The sequence below is a fragment of the Crocodylus porosus genome, unplaced genomic scaffold (genome assembly GCF_001723895.1).
Source record: "Crocodylus porosus isolate Cpor-Errol unplaced genomic scaffold, CroPor_comp1, whole genome shotgun sequence".
NCBI classification, from domain to species: Eukaryota; Metazoa; Chordata; order Crocodylia; family Crocodylidae; genus Crocodylus; species Crocodylus porosus.
Window position 1 is genome coordinate 47,542,359 of NW_017728906.1, and position 22,350 is coordinate 47,564,708.

General features: G+C 38.3%; 1 protein-coding gene across 1 annotated transcript in view; it reads right to left on the reverse strand.

Annotated features, from left to right (window-relative positions):
* Positions 1-22,350, reverse strand: part of USP9X (ubiquitin specific peptidase 9, X-linked) — a 162,769-nt gene that overhangs the window by 46,652 nt on the left and 93,767 nt on the right. The window contains exons 15-25 of the mRNA XM_019529090.1: positions 21,266-21,353; positions 18,322-18,664; positions 15,846-15,941; positions 14,135-14,346; positions 11,674-11,914; positions 10,770-10,919; positions 10,522-10,642; positions 9,781-9,911; positions 9,215-9,493; positions 8,461-8,586; positions 5,918-6,043 (exon numbers count right to left, since the gene is read on the reverse strand). Of these exons, the coding sequence (XP_019384635.1) occupies positions 5,918-6,043; positions 8,461-8,586; positions 9,215-9,493; positions 9,781-9,911; positions 10,522-10,642; positions 10,770-10,919; positions 11,674-11,914; positions 14,135-14,346; positions 15,846-15,941; positions 18,322-18,664; positions 21,266-21,353 (1,913 nt within the window). The remainder of the gene's footprint in view (positions 1-5,917; positions 6,044-8,460; positions 8,587-9,214; positions 9,494-9,780; positions 9,912-10,521; positions 10,643-10,769; positions 10,920-11,673; positions 11,915-14,134; positions 14,347-15,845; positions 15,942-18,321; positions 18,665-21,265; positions 21,354-22,350) is intronic.

Here is a 22,350-nt window from a genome sequence, read left to right on the forward strand (position 1 = left end):
CAGAAGAGGCACACAGCTGTCTCCTGCAAACTCAAAGGATTCCAGCGGTGCAAGGGTGGGGGGCAGTCCTTTAGGGGCAGCAGGGGACTGTGTGGCTGAGCTGCTGTTGCCTATGCTCTTCGGGGCAGGGGTGGGGTGGCAGCCACATGAGATCAAGAAATGCTGCCCAGGTAGGGGACGGAGAGGGCTGTGTCCAGGTTGCATGGTGCAGCGTAGCATATGAGCCCCAGCCTGGAGGAGCAGTGCACCACTGGCACCCCTCCTCCTCCCTCCAGTCTGTACTGGGCTGGATTTGGTCCGCCTGTGCCCACACGAGCGGGAACCACTGCGGGCAGGGCAGAGACTGCCTAGAGCCCCTTGCTGTCCTCCAGCTGCCCAAAGCATGGCTCAGGCTACAGCCATGGTCAGCTTCATGTTGCTGTGCCAGTCCCCTCTACCACACCCCAGCCCCAGCCCACTGCACAGGACAGTGTGTGGTGCCCCAGCTGTTGCCTGTGCTTCTGGCCATGCAGCTCCACAACATCCCTGAAAGCCCATCCCTGCTCCCTTCCCCTGCTGGATGGGCGGAAACCTACAGGCAGGCCCTGCTGGCAACAACGCTGAGCTGGGCTTGCCAGTGACACTGAGCACTGCTCCAATTCCCCTGCTCCGCTGCAGCCCCAGCACCCAGACACCTTCCCCAAGCACAAGCAGGTACCCCTTTCCAAATAAATTTTCCTACATCTGGTTGCCAGGGCTATTCCTACCACCCTGCCTTGCTGTATGCTGGCCATGTGTATGCACACAGACACACACAGCACCCCCAACCAGGCCCAAGCAGTTCCTTGCAGGCTGGAAAGCTGCCAGCCTACAAGGGGAAAGTTGCAGTTTTCTCCTTTAAGAGGAAAATCTGCTATTTTCTCCTTCAACAGAAAACCCAGATCCCTGCTAATGTATCCAACAGATACTGCCTTTTACTACTTCTGTTAACTAATATTTGGACCTGATCTATATACAAATTCCTTCCCAATTGAACATCACTAACATCTTAACAAAATTAGCTTTAATTTCTTTTTCCCATTTTTCTCCACTGGTATGTCTTAAACATTCTCTCTTTAATTGGGAATGGGAAGATTTTCAATATTGGTATACAAGCAAATTCAGAGCATGGCTTGCAGGAAATACCAGGCTAGTTTAGCAAAATAAATCTCAAAGAGGGAATGTCACACAGAACATTTATTCTATTGGTATGCAATTCAAGTGCTCCTGGACCAAAGGCAGACTATCGATGAAGCCTAATATAACAGTCTCTCTCTTTAGAAGATATTGGAGCAAATGAGACAAAAAAAAAAACCTAATAAAAGATGTTGCCCAAGTTGTGCCCCAATTACAATATAATTTATACCCAAAACTTTCAAATAGGAGAGAATTGCAGTGAGCTAGCCACTGACAAAAGTGCCCTTCTACTTCTCCATCTTCTAGAAAGCATATTCTTAGTCTTCAAAAATGCTATGATTAAACTGCCTGCCATCTAAAGCATACAAGTACTCAAGGAGCCAGAAACATTTTCATTCACAAAAACTCCCAGCAGTGAGAAATGCCAGCCACCTACGGTTGGAGCTTAATTGGAAACCCTCAGGTAAGGGCCCATATTTTTAGTAGGCACCTCAGACAAGATCAGCTAGGGCAGTGTGGGGAACATCACCTGTTCCTCTCAGACCAACGAGGAGTCATTTGTGGCACAAGAACTTTAGTGATCACATGAACCCTAGCTAGGTGGGGCAGGATCCTCAAGTGCACATTCCAGGTCAACCTGAAAGACTGAGATCTGCGGAAGACAAACACACGCTTGGCCAATGTACCCATGCTTTCAGAAGCTCCAACTAAGTCAATACTCCATGAATTGTGTAACCAGAGGAAAGACAAACAGTGAGTGGGATTTCTAAGGGGGGAATCTAGAAGTGAGTATAGCAGTTGTATGAAGAACATAAGCTGGGGCACAGGTTACCATCGAAAATTACCAATAATTTTTTCTCAATAAAGAAAACAGGAAAAAACCTATGCTGTTCACAACATGAAGTTCAAGGCTTTGTAGGGAGAATTTTTCTTTTATCAGAGAAAAGCTATGGCATATAATAGCTTTTGGGAAGACTTGAGAATATGGGTTTATGGTCCAAGGAACTTTTATATTCAGGACCTGTTTTGGCTAATAAGCTCTTAATATCAAAATTAGAAGAGATTAGATTTTTTTTAGAAAACAAATGCAGTTTCAAGTGCTATTTTGGACAGTTTTCAGTTCAGATGTTACAGCTAATCTGACTGGAACACTGATGCTCTTTTTCCTTCTATAACTAAAAACGGCCAAACTGAGTTTCCCTATTTTGCCCCAGTTATTTTTTAAAAAGCATAGCAAAATTTTTAAATGTTTGAAAAAAGTTCTATGTAAGCAGAATTTAAACCTTCCCATCCCCCACTGCACAACATGGGGTAAGAGGGGTAACCATAAGCAGCAGGTGATGGGAAAGCTCAATCATCTCAGGTAGCTGTTTAAATGGGAATGGGGATCTTCCCTATTCCCCACTGTATATGTTGGACAGCTATTTAAATGGGAATGGGGAAAGCTCCTTTGGCATCCTTCAACACAGTCTGGTACCACTAATTGGGAAGGGGGAGGCTTTGTTTCAGACCCCAATGGTCAGCTGAGCATCTAATTCAGCACCAGCCATGCACCAGTCCCAGTGGAAACCCCAGGCTATCTCCCTGCTTGATCCTCAGGATCAGGCAGGCCAGTGCTGTGTGCCAGATCCTAGAAGTGTCCCATGCCATAAGGCTTATTGAGACCTGACACCTAAATTGTCTTAAGGTTCAGAGGCTGTAGGATAAAGCTCTTTAAGGTGCTGGGTGACCCTCTATCCTGAAGCCGACAATCAGCTGACTGACAGGGAGGATGACGGGGAGTGCCGCATGTTCAATTTACGACACCACAGAAACCAGCCAGAAAGATGTTAAACATCTGAGTAATACATTTGTGTCTGGTTTGCCATTTTATGGCACCATAAATTTGATGAACATGTGGTATGCTGCTATTTATGACACAATGAACATGTTAATTATGCCACAAATATAACACATGTCGGGGCCTGAATATCAGAACAAGCACCTTTTCCTCTGACTCGGTGACATGTTTCCATCCTCCAACACTTCAGAACCCAATTTAGCGTACTAACTTTAAAGAGCGGGGGAAAAAAACTTGTCTAATTATGTTTTTCTTTTTTTGTGTATAAATCTTGTTACTTTTTAACTCTCGCACTGAACCTTTGCTCTATTTTCACACTTCATTCTCTTCCACTATTTTTTCCTCCTCTTTTTTTTTTTTTTTCCAAGCATTTTCCCCTCTGTTTCCAAAGATCCCTTACACCCTAGGTAGGTATGTTTAGTTTCTTTTAGAGTACACATCCATTTAGCATTATCACTGGCAAAAACATCTCTGGGAATGGCTGACACTACATTAACCAGACAAGGATGATGAAATTCTCCCTGAGCAGAGGACTAATGCAAGGTTTATGCATATCTTAAGTACACCAAACTGTTATCCTCAAGGCTTTGATTGGTCTGCAAATGTTTTTCTGGAATTAGATTAGCCTTGTCCATAGGACTATTTTCACTCAACAGGAAATCTGGGTAAAACAAGTGCAAAAGACTTCCAGAAACAAAGTAAAGCAATAGATTAAAATTAATGTATACCAAAAATCTAGCACCAGATCCTTTTTAGTTATTTCTAGGATTGCAGACACAGCTTTTAAACACATATTTACCTATTAACATTTTTGGTTTAACCTTCTTAGGCATACCATAGAAATATTGTAAAGCTTGACATGACCAGCACATAAGGAGGGAACGGTAATCAGCGTTAAACTGTGGTTACCACAAGAGCAAAGCAACATCTTGTTGTGCTGCCCCAGGAATTGCCTAGTCAGTTTCTTCCCAAGTCCCCAATTATTCCCAGGAAATACATGTGCCAGACCTACACTCTTAGACATTCACCTAGCAAACTGCTGCAGCCACACTGTCCCGGATGTTGGAGAAGGAGGGTGGAACATAGAGCTAAGGGTTCATTTAGTTCCTTTTGCATTTACTTTCCACCCCCATCCATCTGAATGGTGGTAGGGGAGAGAACACAGCAGCTCCTGAGGAGCCTGCTTCCTTTCCCTTACATGGTACAATTAGCAAACTTCAAGAAAACTGAAGATTATCCTTCTTAGCAAGGAACTTATTGCAGTAGAAAACTAAAAAGGGCCATTTCAGACTATCAAAAATGCCAAAGTAGAACCTTTTCTTTTAAGAACCCAGCTATTTTCTCATCATTGTCATTCCATGATACACTTGCGTATTCACAATAATATAGATCAGCTATAACAATTTATAAGCCACAGCTGCTGTGAGTAAACATTACAAGAAAAGTTTGCAAGTGGTTCCAAAGGCTTGAGATAACATACTCCAAAATATCTTCAACTCCAAGAGACTGGTCTGAACCATGTCTCAGTCTGAACATTCAAAGATTTGACATTTTAAACTTCAAGGATGTGCATATAGACCTCAGGGAAAAAAAAATAATTATAATTCAGTTTCACCAGTGATTTGATTTTATGTTGCTTCAAATCAAATTCCTTCCTAAAAGAGGCAAGCCCATGTGTCCAGATTTAGTTTTGGATAGAACCACAGCATTTTAATTAGTTACAAAAATACTACCTGAAAAATATAATGTGTGACAAATGCTCATTTTATATTTGGGTATTGAAGTTGAAAAAAAAAAAAATGTTAGGTTACATTTCAAAAGATCTGTCATTCTTGAGCTGAAGCTAAGTTTAAGAAATTTAAACTAAAAGAAATTAAAAATAGATATCTGAAAACTAATCATGGTGTCACAACTATGACATCATATGAGAATCCAAAGAAAGCCACCAACAAGATTACAGCTATCTGAAGACACTAGCCAACTGCCTGTCAGGAATGATTGGGGGTGGGGGGGCAGGCAGGGACAGAGCCCCCCCGCCCCCGCAAGGGGGGGCTATCACCATGCTTCCCCCTCCCCCCACAGCATGGCAGCACTCCACTACACTGCCCCCTGCTGTCCATCACACTTTATTCACACTCCGATTGGCTGCCAGACAACCAACTGGAGTGCGAATAAACCATTATGGATAGACAGACTAAGGCTCATATACGCACATACACACACACGAGCCTTAGTGTGTATATATATAATTTTGAAGACATTTTGAGCCCACCTTGTCACTATGGCCCCTTCTACATGTGCAGGCAAAGGTGCAATTGAATTTAGTGCAAGATCCACACAACCACACTGCTTGCCATGCCACATGGGCATGGCAGGAAGCATGACTGGGATTCTGCCCAATTCTGGGCTCCCCCTGCACTTGCAAGAAGCAGGCTCACACAGCTGGGAGCACCCTTTGCTGAAGGGTTCCCAGCTATGTGGACCATGTGCAGCCAGAACCAGGAACCCCATCGGTTGCGGGACTCTTGGTTCTGGCTGTGCGTGCAGCACAGCTGGGCCTAAGAGCCCCATGTGGGCCAGGGGTTTCATGTACCCCTGAACCTTGGCTTCGGGTTTTCATGCTGAGCACCATGCACCCCCGTAGCTAGGAGCTCCTGCTATACATGCTAATTACAGCTCAATAGCAGCCAACTATAAAGTTAATAAACATATTCAAGATCTATCTTTATAACTCATTGGAGTGTTTTTATCACATAACTACTTTGCACATATAGCTGGTCTTAAGGTAACTGTGCAACTAACCAGCCAACTGCGCAATACTATAAAGTGTAGAGGGGTCCTATCCCTTTTATTCATGGCCAAGCAGTTACGTAAAAAACCCCAAAAACCAAAGAAAACGAAAAATTGATTAAGAATGCTTACCTTTTCATAAATTTTACTAATCTCCTCATTTGAGCTGAACACCAGCTGCACTGATCCACACCCTGATGCCCATACAATTTTCTGCACTGCTCTAATAACACAGATATCAGGGATGTATTTTGAAGCCTGGAGACAAAGAAACAAACCACAGCAACATTAAAATATAGTTGTTAACATTAAACAGATTCTAAACCACTACAGAAACTGATTTTGTAAAAATATAAATTTGTCAACACTAAGAAATTTCATACTAAAGCAACAACAAAAATTGTGCAACTTTTAGCATTTAATAGATCACTTTAATCTTAGCAACATTCAGGGTAGTCAAATGTTTGGCGTCTTGCATAGTGTCTCCCCACCCTGACTGATATTGCTGTAACCAGCGAGTTATACTACCATAAATTGAATTTCATTTTGTTAAGCAACTAATAAATACTAGATCCTGGTAAAAAATTGCCAGGAAAAGATGAATTGACAATTTTTTAAATACAAAAAACAACCTATAGGCTATTTTAGTCAACAGAGGTAGAAATCAAACATATTTACTGGACTCCTTTGCTTTTTAACATTTAACTCCAAAATAACTTCAATTTAAAAACAACAGTTTAAAAAGTAGATAGTTTAATAAAATAGCAAAACTAATTCTGGTATTAAAGAAAAAAGATAAAAGATATTTGGCATGCTAGTTGTTACCACCAAGCACACTAGCACTCATTCACCTATTTCTTTAAAAGAAATTTGCTAGATATCAACAGTACAAAACTTATTGCAGATGAGACTACCTATAAAGGTGATGACTTTTGTTAACATAGGAGTAGCTTTCAACAGGTTTGAGTATAGTTCCTAGTTTACCTCCTAAATCTTTGCAACAGCAGTAGCATGTGTCTAATAGAAACCAAATTACTGCAAAAAAGCAATTTAGAACACTAAATAGTGGTGTGAAATTCTTCTTAATTTAAAATAGTGCTGTACACATGAAATTCAAGTCTTTTTATGCCCCCACAGGCTCTTTAACAAAAGGAGAATCAACAAAAGGTAAGAAGTAAAAACCACATTTTAGTTTGGAAAACAGTCACATTACAATCTGCAACTGAGGCAGAGGAAAATTTAATTATTTAGTTATTTTACAAGAAGCTTCTATAATGTTTCAAACCGAGGGGGAGGGTGTAAAATTTGAGATCATCCTACATTTCAAAATCCATGGTGCGTACACACACACAAGCCTTTTAACTTAAGTTTATAGGGCTCAGCATGCAAGTGGCCTGATTTTGCGAAGTGCTCAGCATAAAAGGTAACTTAAGACCCAAATATTAAAAAAAAATATTTAGTTTAATATTAACCATACCCACATTCACCACATGCATATACAAATGTATATACAGATGGGAAGGGCAGAATTCTTGCAATTTTATGTTCTACCTTAAATAACTGAAGAACATCAGCCCTAAAATTTACAACGTCAAGGTTTGTTGGTCCAAAGTGATTTTCCCCTAGCTAATCTTTGATGATACAAAAAATCTCTCCCCCCAACTACTGCAACAAATAGGTTTCAACTATAATGTACGAAGACAGCCATATTTTTTCCCTGCCAAAGAATGTGATATAGTCATGAAATGTGACAAATGATACTCAGCATTTATAGCACTTTAAACAAAAGAGCAGGTCACATACGATAGATAACGTATGATAATTTGGTCATGCGAAACCACTGGTGGCCCTAATATTGCATATTATGCTGAAGGGAGCTATAAAAAGGCACAATTCCAGCAAGACTGTTTAGAAAGTTTGAACTCAAAAGTTTAAGGAGGAAAAGAAAATGTTAATATATTAAAAGATAACCCTTTTGAGATTTTGTGAATTAATAGTATGAATATTTAAGGTTAACTACAAGAGCATATTTCTTAAATGGGAGCTGGAGGGTTTTACTAGCTTATAAAAATCATGTAAATAAAACAGAATATTGCTTCTTCTGAACCAAAAGTCTGGTTAGTTTGATACAATCATCTACAACATTACAAGAAAATTAAACATCACAAAAACCAACTTCCAGTGTATACCCAGGCTTACATAAAAAATTCAAAGCATTCAAAGAATTCTATTCAGTTTAATCCATCTTGCTAACACGCTGCCACTTCTAAATTCCCTTTACACAGGTCACAAAAATCACCCAGTCACCTTACATTTTTTTTCAAAGACTCATTTCTCTTTTGAAGATGCATTAAGCGAAACAAAGTAATACTGAAGTAGTGCCTACCTTAGCCAATTTTATGTATATAATATACCAGTGATACAAAAGCCACTTATCTATGCAAGACCCTGTACACTTTCATACTCACTTGTTCCCCAGGTACCCATATGAAAAGTCTGTATGAAAAATACATTTAATGTTTTCAATAGGAAACAGTAAAAAGCACACAAAGTAGCTAAAATATCTGTTAAACAGATACGAAAATCAATTTCTTGTATTTAAGAACACCTAATAATTGCAAAGAAATAAACTTTATTACACAAAATGTATGTTTTGCCAAAAATAGCATACTAACCTCATCAGATATTTGCTGTGCAAGACGTATTGCTACATTTCTTAGCATGCATTCTGAAGTTGGATTGGGAATGTTCTGTAGGGCATTTTGTAGCACCACTGCCTGGTCATGGGTAGCTTGGTTTATCTACAAAAAATATTAGAAAATGATGAAAATCTTAAGGATGAGAAGAAATATTTCTCTTTTTAAAATCAAGGCATACAGAAAAAAAAATACAGCCCTTTTAGAGTTCCAACAGTAAAAGTAAAATAAAATTTAAAAAAAAAAAAATCAGTATGCATATACATACAAGGAGCAAACTATATTTGCATTTCATTGCTGAAAATCTATCTATTCGATGCTGCAGTTTTAGGCAAGATCTAAATACTATTTTCAGATATTTAAAGAAATGGGGAAGTGTGAATGAAAAGTTACAAAAATACTGGCAGGGGAATAAAATGCAATGCCCATGGCACAGTTTTTAATAAACTTTTTTTCAGAATGAAGGTTTCCCTTACCCTTTCCCTTGCATATAACATTCCAAATTATTAAATGAACTAACTGAACTGAGAAAAAAGGAGTTTGGTAAGGAGGAACAGCTGTACTCTCTCAGTAATATGGAGTTCCTGATGAATCACGCATTTGAACCATACATCCTGGACAGGAAATCAAGTAAAGGTGTTGTTACTGAAGAAAAATAGTTTTTGTGGACCTAGAATAAATTACTACAAATTACTTATTTGCATAGAAGATTGACTTTTATGGGGTATATTACCGGTGAGATTGGGCTTGTACCCTCTACAACTGGTTGACAAGCTTCTGCCACAGCTCGAACATGACCATAGCCAACTGCTGTTAGTAACAGTTTGGCTATTTTTAGAGCATTAAGATAGGCACCCCTGCGAGTTTCCATATCTGCATTTGGCAGGAAGTTATTTCTAGTCAGCATGCTCAACACAAGAGGCAAACCACCACTTTTTAAGATGTTGTATTGGAAGTCACTGGCATCTTCTCCCAGAGGTGTATTGGCAGGCATTAACAAGGCATAGACCACCTGCAAGAAAAAAACCCAACACATTAGCAAACACATACAACATACTTCCTCTAAAGCATATTCTAAAAAAAAAAAAAAAAGCCCACTAGGGTACATTTTATATAGTGGTTTGATACTTCCCCCCTATACACACCTCCCATGTTTTACTGTTTCAAGAAGAATTCTGATGTTTTTTAATATACATCAGAATTTGATCAAGTTCTAATACACCATAAAAGTATAACCTGAAAAAAAAATATAAAAATGCAGTTAAAAGCTATCTTCAAGAGAAAATAAACATAACAAACCTCTGTTAAATATAGCACTTGTGAGGCAGAAGGGCCAAAGAAAAGAGAATCAAGGGATGGACTAAGGCTGCTTTCGCCAAGTTTTGCATGGTCCAAGCAAATTGCTCTTAGTTTCTCTACTGTAGTGTTATCTGGAATAAAACCACAACCTATGAACATTTTGCCATATTATTACACAAAAACAAATGACAGAAATTTACAATGAATTAATTCCTATTAACTTTTAGAACTTTCAAAGCATATTAAATAAGTAGAAAATGTAACTAGCAAAGGTTCAGATTCTGCAAAATGTATTGTAATAGGGCAGTACTTAGGAGCTCCTGTTACATGGCCATCAGTGTTGCAAAGCAATGTCAGACACTGCACCACTCCTCATTTTCAAATGAGCAAGCACTGACATATCTTTTCCACTACACCATGCAGGTGTGATTCCAAATGTGCTGTCCTGTACTCACCCTCAGCTCTCTGCACTGTCTCACCCCTGGCACATAGACAGGAAATGGCAGCCAAAGGAGGGAGGGAGAATCCAGAGACTAATGGGGAATGGCAGCCAGGCAACAGCCAGGAGCCTCAAAGTTACCCCATCACAGGCTACCAGTTGGGCAGCTCCGATATAAAAAGGGTAAAAAATACTAAACAAATCATTATTCATGACTACTGGGCACTAAATTAGATGAGAAGGATTTCAGTTCTTGGTAACAGGGGAGATATAGCCTTAGGAAATTAAAATTAAATCCTTACCTGGGGGCATGAGTTTCATAAGGACACGTGCTCCATCTCTTAGAGGTGGCATACTTAGGCTACTGCCTAAGTCTGCAACTTGCCAAAGGAATGAGATATATCTAGGATGCAGTGACATGATCTTTAAAAAAAAATAAAATAAAATAAAATAAAATGAAAGTTTGTTGTTAAGTTTCAGGTGCTAAAACTTTGTTTTTAATTCATTTTAGATACTTAAATTTTTTTTTTTGATCAATACATATGCTTACCACTCCAGGCAAACAGCTTTCAACTTCAGGGTTTGGACCATCACTGTAGTGATTGCCATGGTTGCCAGGTGAACCAGTTGAAGAGTCAGAAGAGCTATCTGGACTTGAAGGCATATTGGAACTTATCTGCGTAAGTTTAGCTGTAATTAGCTGAAAAACAAGTTTGCAGCTGTATTTATTTACAGGCAGTCCTCAACTTACAACTGTTCGAGTTATACTTACAATGTTTATAAATTTACACCGTTTCAAATTTCTGATGTCAGTTTCAACTTTACAACACTTGATCTGACACAATGCCACGCCAGCAAACAAGTTCGCTGGGTCACCCATCTCCCTGGAGAACATCTGTCCAAACTTCCTTGGACACTTTCTTAAAGAAAGCAGACAAGACTTCAGAAAAACCTGCAGCCAAGACTCCTGATAAGACTCCAGCCAAGAGCCCTTCAAAAAACCCAGCAAAGTCACCTCAGAGAAGTCCCTCCAAATCAATGATTGCTATTTACAATATAAATACATTAACGTACATTACTCATCTATAATTGATCGAGTACAAAATTCTGGGTTATTTTTGGTCAAAACAGGGTATTGGGCCTTGGTTCAGGAACTAATCCCCTTTATATAACATAGTCTCCTACGGGAAAATCAGTTCCGAGTTACAACGCTTCGACTAAGACGTGGTTTTCAGGAACCAACTGTGTCGTGTCATAAGTCTGAGGACTACCTGTATTTTTAAATGGTAAAACCATTAACGTTAGAATTGCATATACTAAATACATCACTGCACAACATTACATGTCAAGCAATACAGAAGGTGTTAATTCCAACAACAGTCCTATTCTGCAAATATTAAGGAAAAGTGGAATAATATTTGAATTAATAAAATAAACTGACTTATGCCACTTACCGTTTTATCCTTGAGATTCAGTTGCCCAATTAACTTCCTATCATCTGCAGGATCTACCAGCTCACCACCAATAAACAGTTCCACTTTTGTATGTGCACTGTTGGCTTTAATACGGTTGAGAATACAACGCCGCACTGAACCAATTGTGTCATTTGTATGAGACCAAATATCCAAGTCTTCAACCTGACGACCTTGGTTTGGAAAACGAACTACCAGGGTGATATGCTTACCACGAAAAGCTCTGCAAAAAGTATAGATGACAAACCAAAGGTGAGCGTGAAACAAGTTAAACGAAACAAGTTATTTTCTTGCAGTTATCTATTGCAGCTATTTTAAAACCTGATTTTGTATTAGTTTATTAGAACATGCAACTATTTTCTGCAAGTATTACCAGATGTGCAAAAGGAATATTTGTGCATTTAAGAGATGGAAATACAAAGTGCGCTTCCATAAAGGTATAAAAACCAGTCATTCCCTATTTGGATTACGAACACTCATAGGATTTAAAGCAACTCTAAATTAATTATGAATAGGAGTCTACCCAACTCAAGGAAGGCAGCCGGCTAATTTCACAGGGAGATTGTGGGGTCAGCCGCCATTTTCACAGGCTGATTGTGGCAGGGCCCCCCTTAAATTTGATTGGCCAAGGGGCCCTGGTGACCTTGCTCATCACCAATTCCCTGCAAGGGTTATTTGTCATGCAGCCTTGCCCCTCACTGCCAATTGGTTGTGAGGGCTGTCTATCATGCGGACCTCTGGAGAGCCACGCATCTGGGCCATAGCATGGTAAGGACTGCTGGCTCCTTCTGGTGAGCCAGCATTTTATTTTCAGTAAATTTACTTTTTTTGTTTCCCCTCATCAGATTTTATAGACATTGCCTGCTTTTGTAGCCAATGCCAGATTTTGCTATTTCTGAAAAATTGGATTGCAGCAGGTCTCCAATTACAAATTTTTTTTTAGCTTTTATTGTATTAAATTTCTCATTCAATGTTTTTAAATAAAATGTTAGCTCTACCAAATAAAAAAAAAATAGTTTTTATTCTTTTTTTTGCACTTGTCTTTGATTTTAATGGACTCAGAATAGAAGGGACTATTAAATTAGCCATTGTAATCTCTTACTATATACATAAATATGCCACTAAATTTTGCCTCAAAATCCCATATAAACCCATAGGTTTTACTTATACAGAACAGGAGAACATATACAGAACAGAAGAAGCCAGCATGGGAATTCACTTCCAGATTACAAGATCAGTAAAGACCACCCCTGCCATTCTAACCTTCTCCTATACAAAGGTCAAATAATTTGCCTTTTATTCCTACAGTTAACTTGTGCTATCATTGACATAGGCAGCAGGCATCTATACATGTATACTGAGGCTGCACTGACGCGCTGCAATTGCAACACATCAGGGCAGACTTAATTAACTGAGTCTGCTAGAGTGCGGTAATTACTGCATTCCAGCAGACTCCAGTGTCACATGCATCAGTGTCCCCCTGCTGAAAAATGGTGGCAGGGGTGTGCTTTAATTGAAGCCCTGCCTCTCCCGAGCACATCTATAAATGCCCGTAGTGCAAAAATATGGTAAGGCTGTGATGTTTCCTGGCAATAGTAATCAATTTAAATTAATACTAGGAATATGAAGTTAGTGCATGAGTGATTTTGTAGCTGTGATGGTCCAGAAATTATGCAAGAGGCAAAGATTTCTTAGGGTGATATCTTTTATGTAGTTGGGATAAAGTAAGATAAAGCTTTCCAGTGTAAGACATTCTTCCTCAGGTCTCCAATTATAGGAAGCTAGACACAGTAAGTTAAGCACAGCATAGGGGAGAGGCAGAGAGAAATTCTCAGGTGTACTATGCATGCAATTAAGCAAAAGGAAAGAACATAAGTACTGGGAGATGAAAGCCTATGAAACAGGGGAATAGAATGGCAGGGGTCAGTCTCACTTGCCTCAAGTGGAAAAAATTCAGAAGTTAGATAAGTTATAAACAGGCCATAAATCCAATATCAGTGTTTAGTCCTTGGCTGCCATCACTTAATTATGTGGATGAAACCAAACAGCAACTACACAAGATTATGAACTTTCACAGAAAAAGAATATTAGGAGCACAGTTGTCACAGAACCACCACTCTCTGTCTGACTTCCCTATCCTTGTACGCAAAGGAAATCCACTTAACACAGGGACGCCTGTAGGTTAGATCCGACCCACCAAGGAATTTTCTCTGGCCCGTAGGGGAACTGTCCCATCTGGCTCACATGTACGGGGCAGTCCATGCCATGTCATATGCTGCCAGTCCAGTTGCCCCTTGGCATGCAACAAGGCTGGAGTGGTGCAACAGCCATGCTCTTAACTACTTTAGCCCATTATTAAGACCACATTACCATATACATTCACAAAGAATTACTAATTTATTTTAACATAAGAGTCATGATACTTCTGCGATTTTCCACAAACCTTGACATGGGTAAAATTGTCCTCTCTTCATGGTAATCACTGTCGCATTCATTTATATATTCTCTTAAAACTGTCAGCACTCGCACCATTCGTATTGCTTCTTGCCTTGCACAGTTAATACTGTCTTTATCTCCATCCAAAACACACAATGTATCATAGGAGGCCTTTAAACGATCGAAGCAGGACTGAATGAAGTCTTCATGGATCACCACCTAAGGTAACACATTAGAATAATTGGAACAACTATATAATGCTACAGTCACCCTTCAGCTGCATAGTTGAGAAAGCTACATTAAGTTAAATAAAAACATAATAGTTTATTCCAACTATTCACAACTTTGCTTTTCCCATAACTAAACCTTCAGTTGAAAACTGGATCTTAAAAAGTGTCATTTTTTAAAACTTGCATAGATCAGTGCCAATTTTACAATTTGTATGTAAAGCACAAATGTACCCTTCAAGTTCTGTGTTGTTCTAACTTTAGCCAAACAGTTACATTATAAAACAAAGGTAGAACAACTTTGTATACAAGACACCAATTCAGATTTCTCCCTCTCTCTCTTTCATTTGCTCACAACAGATTATATATTCAAGGATGATTATGTAACAGCTTAACCAGTGGAATCTATGTCTCCAGACTACTTTGCAGAGTTCTGGCTTTGAAGACAGCAGAAAAGAGGCTAATGTGTTATTTAAGAAAAATGAAGTGTGGTAAAAGGTAGAAAGTTAAGTATAGATAACTGTGAATTCAGTTACAATTTGGCCATCATTTGGAAAGTAAAAGGGTTACTTGTAAGTTTTTGTATTATAGCAATATTTTTAGATGGTTCATGCCCCAAACTTCTAACTTTAAGAATCAAACAAAAGCATTATGATTGCTACACTACTGTTCCTAGGTCCAGAGCTGTAATCCATAAAAACTAAGCTGATTACAACACTGATTACCAATAATATCTTGACATGGACAAAATGAGATTCCAGAAGTCCCAGTTGTTTACCTTTCTATGGGTTTTTCAGCAACTTATAAATCTCTTTCATTTTCCAAAGAAATGCATAAACAAGTAAATAGGAATGTTAAAACATTTGATTTGACAAGGCTTAGTTTATACCAGGTACATCTGTACATGCAACTGATGCAACATGATAAACTCTGGTGCAGTCTGTGCTGGAGAAAACTGCTCCTCCAGGTGCAGCATCTAAATCTGCGCCCAGGACATCAGCACTTTGCACTGGGGCAGAGCAGTCCTGGGCCGGCAGGGGTCATGGGGAATTGGCCCTGAGCTCTAGGATGATCTATTGCGTTTCCATTAGCAAAGCAGCAGATAATATTAAGTGAGTTAAATTTTGCCGATTTATTCAAAACCAGTAATATCAGTTTTTAAACACGTCATAGTAAAGAGCTAAAACTAAATGAAGGTGGACTCACTAACATGTTGTACAAGTGAAAGATAGCATTCTCCTTTTTAGAACTTTCAACTGCAAAGCATCATGAATGAATTCTGAAGAAGTGACTGTAAGAAGAGTGCCTTGTTTCCAAAAGCTTGTCCCTTCTCCCAACTATACAGTTGGTCCAGTAAAATGTATTGCAAAACAAAAACAAAACTCCAAAAAACTTTGGTTCAAGAACAAATTCCATGTTCCACTATAATTCATACTTTATTTAACATTCTTCACTTTAATCAATACTTCAGTCCACTATTTTTTGTTTTACCTGATTAACTTGTAACCTTGGACCAAGATTAGTGTAGATCTCTTTAAGCAGATCTATTGCTCTGTTGGCAATGTCATCATTTCCCTGAATCACAACCTAGTGGAATGAGAATAGAAATGATTAAAAATATATATATTCATGCATTTGAAATCTTTCTGGTCTCAAGTTTAAAAAAACAAAACTTCAGAAAACCATACCCTTATAAAGGGGATAAGACAGTTAACTTCATTAATCAGAAACAGAAAGAAAAAAGTTGACGATGGTGTTTAGTTGCAATCAAATACAACCAGTTATTTGTTTAAAATGATGGAAAACAAGATTAAGAATTAATTTAACTATTGCAATGAAATTATTACTGCTTATAAAAATAGAGAAATACAAATACATTTGTAAAGATAAAGGAGACATTTATATTTCCTTTAAATACCTCAACACAGTTGCAACACTATCAACTGAGCATGAGGTCCCCAAGTAGCACTAGTTTAGCTGCAACTGAAACTTAATCCTCCTTTGACTTACATGTGCTAATATTTATATGTTTTGTGCTAATGGCCATTTAGGATTTCTAGGTAATGAAATTTAATACCTTTAAAGAGTTCTCTTTTTCATGATAAATTATATCACCAAACTTGTAAGCTTAGCAATCTTGAAAATTTACTTCAGAATCTCAGAAAAAGGAAAGCTGATTCCAATGTGAATATCTGAAAATTCAGTTACCAGTGACATGAAAGTAGGCTGAAAACTCATTTTAAAATAATCCCATTAAGACCCCTGACCTGTTACATATATTATACAATTAACTGGTTAACTGCACAATAAATTTAGAGCAACTAGACGTACAAAGTAAGACTGGCCATGTGTGTAAAATAAATAGCACACAATTAACTGGTTAATAAACTTAGACAAGCTGCATGCCCAAAATAATTATCACACCATAAAAGTCCAGCTGTAAAAAGAGCCAACCAGCTACAAAGTTAGTGCTTGAAAATGTGCAACCAATTTATAGCTGCTTTCTATTCAGCTTTAATTTGAATGTGTGGCAGGGCCCTTACATGCAGGAGAGAGGCTCAATGACTGCCTATATTCTTAGGATCTGCATTTGCCTTCCTGGGCAAGGAAGTTACTGCTCATGAAAGACATGGCTGAAGACTGGTCCTGTATTTTCTTGGCAAGGCATGTGCCAAATTTTTTGACTATATGCAGTACTTCAAGTGTTTTAAAAAATAAAACCTCAATGCCGATACCATAGTGCAGCCATTTTTGCTCAGTAGAAATTCTTAAACCTTAGAAGTGGCTCAGTTAGACCCCAAAGTTATTCACAGGCCTTTCAGCCACATACCCCGAGGCTGCATGTAGGCCCCATGAGCCCTCTCCGCCCACTGCAGGCCCCCAGTGCACTGTGTGAGACTCCCTCTGGCTGCTCCATTCAGGCCTTGATGTGGTACACAAGCCCATGAGGTACCGGTCATCCTAACGTGCCAACCACACAGGCCCTTGTATGCTTGGATTTGTGTGCAGGCCTCTGTGCGTATGGTGTGGTGCAGCCCTACTGCATGCCCCAACTGTGCCATAAGCAACCTCCCACTTTATCACAATGACTGATGCCATGTGGGTTGCCCAGGTCCCCCATTGCTCTTTGGCCACAGGTTGCACCACTGCACTATACTGGAAGGGGAGCCCAGGGACTCCGCTGGCAGTAGCAATGCAGTGAAGTGGGTAGCAACATCTGGACCTGGAGCTACTGTTTAACCCCTTGAGGGGGGGAGCGCATGTGGCCTACGGGTTGCCAGCTGGACAGCACTGCACGACTGTAATAAGTAACATTGTATTAAACGTATAGACGATTGGATCTATAGCACAGAACATAAACCCAAAAATTAGGGCATGAGCAATCAGTTCATCCAGAAATGAAAAGAAGTGGTGCAGGTATACAGCACTGGAATTAATTATGATAACATTTTTAAGATCTCAAGATTAAGATGCATATGCTTTGTCAGTAAACTCAAGGAGTAAAACTATTTTTCTCCCATAGATACTACTAATTATTAATAAAAATGAAGATATCATAAAACAACCCTTAATGGGGGAGGGTCACAAATGAATAATTAAACTATGCTTGCCAATAAGGACTTTAAAAAGTGTATATCTGGGATCATTTTTATGACAAAAATCACAAATCTCAGAGATGCACATACATTACAAAAATACAGCTTTTTATAAGCAATTATTTTATAAAGTCATCTTCTTTCTCTGTCAGATCTAGAGTTCAGGTTTCAGCCTACAAAATCATGAATCTGCAGTGTGAAAGGAAAGCAGCACTTCCTTCCACTTGATACATTTTGTTTAAAGAGGTAGATTTTAGCTTTTAAAAAAAAGCTGTTGATATATGTTCAGTTACACATTCTTAAAAATAAGAAAAGGATTAAATAAAAATGGACCAGTTAATTTAAAAAAAAAAAAATCCCAATGAACTTACCCTCCAAAGGTAGTCTAATCCTATTAATTCCAAATCATCCATCATATAGGCTCGTCTCTTTGCTACTAATTTCCCTTCTCGACAGTTCACAGCTTTGAAGAAACGTTCAAAACATTTCATTCCATTTTCTGTTAATAGGGAAGGATCCAGCTGAAGCACATTATTTTCAAAGAAGTCCTTATTAATGTCAGGGTCTAAGTCTGGTTCATCCCCCATTAGTTTGGAATACCATTTAAAACAGGCTTCACGATCACAAAGATAAACTGCATTTTCAGCTAAACACTTCCATATTTGCTTCGCCTGAGGGGCACAGAGCCACAGCTGACCATCCTTCAATAAAAATCTTGGGCAAAACAAAGAGACAATTATTAATTGCCTAATTGACAGCTTAACATTTTAGAGATACTAGAGTTGCAAATCAGTAACAAAGTACAATAAAAGAACAATTAATATGCATTTTATACCGCATGTGCAATACAATATTGCACATGACCCTAAAAACTTTCAGTCACATGACCTGTCCTTATTCACTGTCCCACTGTCTAAACTGAAAAAAAAAAAAAAACTGCACTCTTGGATTCTCACATAAGGAAACTAAACTATACTAGAATGCATCACCCACAGAATACCAAACATGATTTGTACCTTTAAAGCACATTTAGTTAAAACCATGACATAAACCCCTGCTTAAGCCTGTTTCACTTAGCACTATTTCGCTATAATGCTCATTTGAAATTGATACCTGATTTCACTTTACGCTCAGCGAGTTTCATTATAATGCTCATGATCGCCATCTTGGGTCATTAAAAACAACTGAAGTTGCCATCTTGGGTTATAAAATACTTTTGGTTTCGCTTAACGCTCAGTTTTTCAGGAACCAATTAAAAGCTTTAAGTGGGGATTGCCTGGACTTCGAAAGTAACGCAAATTCACATCCTAATTATTCACTCATGTAACCTATTATTTTGCTGGTGGTTCTTCTCTCATATCCTTTATTTCCCCCTCTACACATGATTAATATAGTGGAGCCACACAACTGATCTATCATTCATGCTTGCCAGGTCCTCATCCTGGGTGCACAGGCACGCAGCACACGTGAGGAGGTGGTCAGCAGTCTGTGCTGTATCACCACACTCTCATATTGAACTGTCCTTTAAGCCATTTTATAAAGTGTGGCATTAAAGTGTCCAGCTCCAGAGTGAATCCTGTTTAGTTTAATCCATAAGTTGCAAGGGAGCTCATACCCGGGTGGATAGGGTGTTGGTTTGTTTACAAAGCGCAATCTACCTATAATTTTGCTGAATTAGCCGAACACATAATAGCCTGCTATATTTTGAGGATCGGACAGTGAAATTACACACAACAATGGACTAATCCATTGGAATGAATTGGAGGTCAGAGCTGGAGGAGCAGAAAAGGACTCTGGTGTTTCTAGTGTACCTCAAACTCACAAAAATCAAGAAAAACACTAAACATATCTCTGAATTACAGAAGTAACCTCCAAGTGTAACTTTATAGCATATTTGTCTTACAAGTAGTATTGGGGTTATCTTAAAGAGTTTCAGAATTGTTTGCAATAGGCTGTACTCTTCAAGAATCAGAATCCCATTACTGCAAATGATAGATTTGATGTTTTCTGTTTAAAGTGTTGTGCTATTACAAGCCTTGTTATGCATTTTCTTATATTCATAACTAAAACCAAATAATCACCAAATCCCAGTTTTAAGAAAAACTGTACAACCATTAAAATATGAAACAAACTATAATTCTTTAAAAAGCAAGCAACCGTTAGAAGCAACTGTTACCCTGCAAAACAGTCATTTAGTTTAATTCTAAAACAGTTTTGAGTGAAATCTGAAAGAAATCTACATAAGAGAATAGGTTAAACACAAACATAATATAGTTCAGTTGATGTACACATGAAAGATAAGATGCAATATATCCCTTGAACGTAAACAAATACAAGTGAGTGGCAGAAAATGTGAAAAAGTATTATATGACCCAACTAACAACTTGACAAGTTTCATGTTATTCTGCAACAAAATATTAAATATATATATTTTTAATCCTTCTCTCTTTTGTTCAGCTGCTAGTTTTTTTCCTAAGGAGTCCAAACTTGATCATATTTACGTAACCTCCTTAAGGTTTACTTTTCCCACGGTGTTCACAGTAAGTTAATCGTTTTAAAACCCTGGAATATTAACATGTGAATATTCTAATATTATAAACACCTAAATCTGTCAATCTGTAACGCTTTATTCGCAAGCTGGCTGGCTGACTGAAACAGCCAATCAGAGTGCTCCAAACATGGTGGAGTACCATCATGATTTTGAAGCTGCACCAAGGACTGGCCAGAGCGCTGCTAGCCTTGGCTCCCCCACCCTGGTCCCTGCAAGAGGCAAAACAGCAGCAGCACTGGACGGTAGGTGGTGGCACTCCATCCCAGCCAACCCTCTGCCCACCCCTGTCATTTTTGATGGGCAATTGGCTAGTACCTAAATAATCACAAGTTCACTATTTTATCCTGCTGCCACAATTTGTTGTACCACATTAATATTAATGTAAGATCTTAAACTCCATATTGGTGTAATGATATAAGTGTAGGCCCATCAGTTTAAGTTAATGAAGTTCTGAATATGCACAGGGTTGTAAGACTGTTAATTTCTTGGGGAAAGAATTCTCTCCCTGTGGTTTCAGTGCATCTCCTAATGCATGCTTGGGTATTCCAATAATACTGCATCCCTCTCCAATCCCAGGAATCGCAATTTTTTACTTCAATTTTAGCATCTCGATCTGCTGGAAATAAATACTAACCCCATCCAGTATGCTGAGATTATACAAGTGAAAACTTTTAAACACACATTTCTTTCTATCTCAAATGTTTAAAATTGTTATGCATTTGTTTGCTTTTTAGAGGAAGTAATTTAAACTACTTAAAACTAACCGTAGAAAGTTAAGTCGCTCTTGTACTTCTTGTACATGACTGTATCTGCTTCCTGGTCTTACAGTTTGTGGATCATATTCTCCATGCTCTGCAAATTTAAGAACCTTTATTAAACAATACACACAAAAAAAAAATACTTCAGCTATGCTGCCCTACAGAAAACCAAAAATTCTAGTGAAAATGAATTAATCAATAATCAGTGTTAGCACAACCTTCAGAGATCTGGTAATAATAAAATGTGTTAAATTAAACAACGATACTGTCAAAAGCATGCTTAGCCCACAATTTTATCCACAAACTTTAGCTTTCTTTGAAGATACTCTTTTCTGTATTTCATTATGAAGAGAGAATTAAAATATTCAAGAATCCTGGTTTCTGATGATTCATACAACTACAGTGGAAGCAGATAAAGCACTCCCAATGTACTGTGTATACTGTTCACATATTACTGAAGTTGAAGCCTTAACATGGGGGTTTTTTTTTTAGCAGAATCAAATCAGTTTTAAAAGCAATTTTCTTTAAAGATCAACTACATACTGGACACACCAATTGGACCAATATTTTTAAACTACTAATTTGATATTGGACTGTGGCTTTGCGTGTGGGATGAGAAGGAAGTATATAAGATCACTTTATCTATTCACTGACAGTTATATATACACTAACACCTTTGAGACAGGACAGAACAATACCTTCTTTTCAGACTGACAATCTTTTTAAAAGAACTACCAAAGCAGAATCAGTATTTCTAATTCCAAATTAAGATTTTTTTTAAACTGTAATATTAGTACTTGGCAATAGGTATAATTCAAGAACATACATAAGGCAGATATTGATACCTTTTACTCAACCAAACAAATGTATATCTTGTGCTATACCAACTATCTTATTAGATGGACATACACCATATAATGATTTACTTCAGCAAGCATATATGCTACAAATGCAGCTACAATACAGTATGATTTTGTGAAAGAAATGGAACAGGAAGAAAGATTGAACTGTAGTGTCAGACCTAAAAATTCCATAGTTTACAATCCTGAAGTAGGATGAGACTCTTTTGGGTAGAAACAGCACTTCCATTT